At 43.8% G+C, this 3,794-nt stretch overlaps 1 protein-coding gene across 2 annotated transcripts in view; it reads left to right on the plus strand.

Moving 5' to 3' along the window:
• LOC116391746 (ecto-NOX disulfide-thiol exchanger 2-like) overlaps window positions 1–3,794 on the plus strand; it is a 156,518-nt gene that overhangs the window by 11,666 nt on the left and 141,058 nt on the right. For both annotated transcript variants that reach the window (XM_031862608.1, XM_031862609.1), the window contains exon 2: window positions 1,931–2,026. In XM_031862608.1, the coding sequence (XP_031718468.1) occupies window positions 1,939–2,026 (88 nt within the window). In that variant the 5' untranslated portion in view covers window positions 1,931–1,938. The remainder of the gene's footprint in view (window positions 1–1,930; window positions 2,027–3,794) is intronic.

Raw genomic sequence — 3,794 nt, forward strand, 5'->3', positions numbered from 1 at the left:
GTGTGTGTGTGTGTGTGTGTGTGTGTGTGTGTGTGTGTGTGTGTGTGCGTGCGTGCGTGCGTGCGTGCTTCTTTCTGACTCTCGACTGATGAAGATGAATATGATGTTAAATTCCCCATGACTTTAAGACGTCCCCCCTCTCGCGTAAGCCTTAACCTCCGCCTCGCTGCATGGCGGTGGCCTCGGTTTACCTGGCAGGCGACTGAAAGCTGTTGCAGTGAGAAGGAGGAGCGACACAAGCAATTAAAGGGCTGGATTCAGCCCGGCCTCACCTTCTGATCAATGCCCTGCTATTTAGAGCTGGCAGGCTAGAGACCAGACTAATAAAGACACCACCGACCGCAGCATCCCGGGCCGGACTGCCAATACTTTTAACACCCCGATCGATTCTCATTACTGCGACTGGTTTCTTTGCAAGTGTGTGAGCCGGACGTCGAGGAGGGTGTGGATAGGCATGGGTGGAGGCTGGTCAGAGATTTGGCTCGGGACAGAGTCATCCTACTATGACCCCGGACGGTGGAATGGCTCGGTACCACCTGAACATCACAGGAAGCAGGAAAATGTAAAATCACAGAGTGAATTTCACAATAATCGTCATTAGAATTACTCTGAATTTCTGCCAACACATCGATTTTGTTCAGCGGCTAAAGGAGGTCGCTAGAGTCGCCGCTGATTGGTTCGAGGTGAAACAAAACAAGAAAGCAGCTCACCTGATTGAACAAAGTGTCGGGCTAAATGAACGAAGTGAAACCAAATGGCCATTCAGTCTGATTATCAGGCGGCGTCTTTATCAGCTGAGAGCGAAGAAATAAACATCACGCACGTCTGGTTGTCCTCACAGCAGAACCAGCACACCTATTCATGCCCCCGTTGTGGTGTTTGTACATTCTGAGCATGCCTGTGTAATCCACATCTGAAGAAGCAGTTTTTATACAAATCACATCAACTCCAGCCTTCACTCTTTGGGGATCTAACCACTGTAATGGAGGGAAATACAAAATACATTGTTTTTAATCAGCTGAAAACCCCAAACCCTAACCCTACTGGGTCTATAGCAGCTCTGTCCTCCCTCTCTTATGCTGTAGTAAATAGCCGTTCCTATTATAGTGGCCTGTAGAGCTTTAGATTCACTCTGTGGCTCTAATTAGTGAGCAGCCTGGATTGTAATGTGTCTTCTGGGTTATATGATTCCTATTTTGCTTATTTGCCAATTTGTACCCAGTAGTCTGCTGCGGTAGTTTTTATTCCTCATTCACAAATGTTCTGGGATTAAAGCAGCAGCATGATCATCTCAGCATTCAGCGCTGCATTAGAGAACTTCACACCGACGAATGCGCGATGAAAAAAACCCCCAATGCAAGCCAAGGGGTTGTGTAAGTGTGAGCGATTTTTGCCACAGGGTGCAAGTAAAGAAGATGAAATACAGACGAACGAGCCCAGGATGAAGGTTTAGAATGCAAAGACAGTGGTTCATGTCCTTGTACTCCTCTGAGCTTTTGATTGTACAGCTCTGGAAAGTTAATCACAGAAGTAATAATTTTCTCCTCCATGCATGGTAGGCAGCAAATTAGTGCAATGCTACGAGATCCACGCCGCAAGGTATTTCACTTTCCTCTGTGTGCTTGCACGTATTTGATTGGAAAGTGTGTTTTGTTTCATGACCCAACATTGTGCTGTGGGGACAAAAAAAAAAAAAGGCCAGAACCGATTTGTTTTGCCCGATCCCTCTGCGACAAGACCCCCCGCCGAGCCGAAGCAGCGGTCTCATTGAAATGAGTGACGAGGCTTGAGCTGTTGTCAGTGTGGAAGCTGCCTTAAGGCTGCGCTTTAGCGTCCAAAACTGAAATGTGCCATATTAAAAACGGACTTAATGGTGAGTGCTAAAGCTGACTCAGAGCCGTGATGTTTTTTCTGCTTTTGTGTTGTGCAGGACCAGAGATGAAGCCAAACTACTGCAACGTCCTCTGTGCCAGAGTGCAGTGGGCCGGCGCTTCAGACAATCTGTTGTATGACGTCAACAACGAAGGTACGATCTCCATGGCTTCCTGTTTAGTGTGACTGAGACAGTGATCCGCCACTGCCTTATGTAATGTGCTTTTTTAGGTTTTATCTGCATGATTCTGAGGCGATGTTTTCGCCATTTTTATTGCTCAAATCTCTAATTGTGACTATTTCCAATGATTTATTTCCAAATCGAACACAGTGTTAATTAGTTTCATAGCTTTAGCAGGAGACCTGTTGTAGAACAAAGAAAAATGATTGCGTAGGTTGAATTTATCAGTTCAAATTATTTCAGTCCTTTTAGTTTATCTTCAGTGTCATTCTGCTTTGAAAGTTGTTGTTGTTGCTTTGAATTTTCGGTTGTTCTTCAAAGGTAGCACTGCACCTGCGCCGGTAGAGTGCCTACACGAACATCTGTCGTGTCGTTATGATTTGATGTCTGTTATGTTTTGTAAGAGATTTGAAGTGGAAATGTCCCTGGCTACAGAGTAGAAGAAGGGGCTGAAACAGCGCTTAAAGTGAGTTGTTTGCAGGATATCTGCTGTTCTTTGTTGTCCCAGGTGCCGCTTTGCTCTCAGGCTGTTAAACACTGGAACCTGCCTTCAGATCCAGCTGCAGATTAGCAGCAGCGGTATCTCCTCTAATTACCTGTTGCCTAAGAACTACTAACTACTGGAGATGTGGGCTGCATGTCAAATAGCGTTTCCCCAGCTATACCCTGCCTATCTATGGCACGTGCTCAAATTAAAGCCCTGCTCATTTGAATATACTGCAGTGTATTTTTCTGTCTATGCCATAATTATCTAACCTCTGTTTTAATTTAGGAATTAAAGGCATATCACCATCATGTCTCTGAAAATGATAACCCCTTTAAAAAGCAATGCATGGTTAGGATTGCTGAACAACAATCTACATTGAGGACGCTCTGATTGGACATTTAAATGACCGTTTAATTGAAGGTGTAATTGAACGGGCAATACGGCTTCATTATTTCATCTAGTCCTATTTACAGTTTTGAAACACAGCACAGCTTCCTCCCAAACATCTGAGTCCTCGTGGGTCGCATTCAAGTTGTGGTACATGCAGTGGAGTCCATATGGATTATGTTTGCATGTGGACTGTATAGACCAGTGTTTCACAAACGTATTCAAAATGACAAAACATCACGAACCAATTCCCTTTCTTTAGAAGAACACATTGGTGCGTATCGTGCCTGACCATTTCCACATCACCTTATATTATCTTCAACGGGTAAACTAGTCATTTCAAAGAGATGTACGGTCGATAAATGGCAACTTTGTTTTATGCATGTATTATTGAAAACATACACGCATGTTAAATCATCTAGAAATGAGACCAAATAAATAGATTTTCGGCAGTTACTGTCTCATTCTTTTAATTTCCTGTCATCAGTCAAACAAACAGATTGTACCCTGGCCTTTCAAATTAGATTCAAAGTCGACTACAATTATCAGAACAATACCAACTTTCATGTTCAGGCATGTGGCTCAAAGGTGCTCTGCAAATATCGATGTTAAATAACAGAATGTGAATCTCCTGCGACCCACCTATGCGTCCTGACCCAGTCTGTTAGAATGACAGGTATAGACTCCACTACATGGGCTGCAGTTTAAATGTGGACCATATGGCATATGGATGAGGTGTCAGATTTAAAGATTTGGCTGGATTGTCTGCTTGTTTTTCTGCATTTAGCTTTTAAAACTTCAAAATGCATCATCTCCAGCTGAAGATGAAAAGATTTGTGTCTGTATATCCTTCCATGATCCACCAAC

This window comes from Anarrhichthys ocellatus, unplaced genomic scaffold (assembly GCF_004355925.1).
Source record: "Anarrhichthys ocellatus isolate YVR2014 unplaced genomic scaffold, GSC_Weel_1.0 scaffold27, whole genome shotgun sequence".
Taxonomy (NCBI): Eukaryota; Metazoa; Chordata; class Actinopteri; order Perciformes; family Anarhichadidae; genus Anarrhichthys; species Anarrhichthys ocellatus.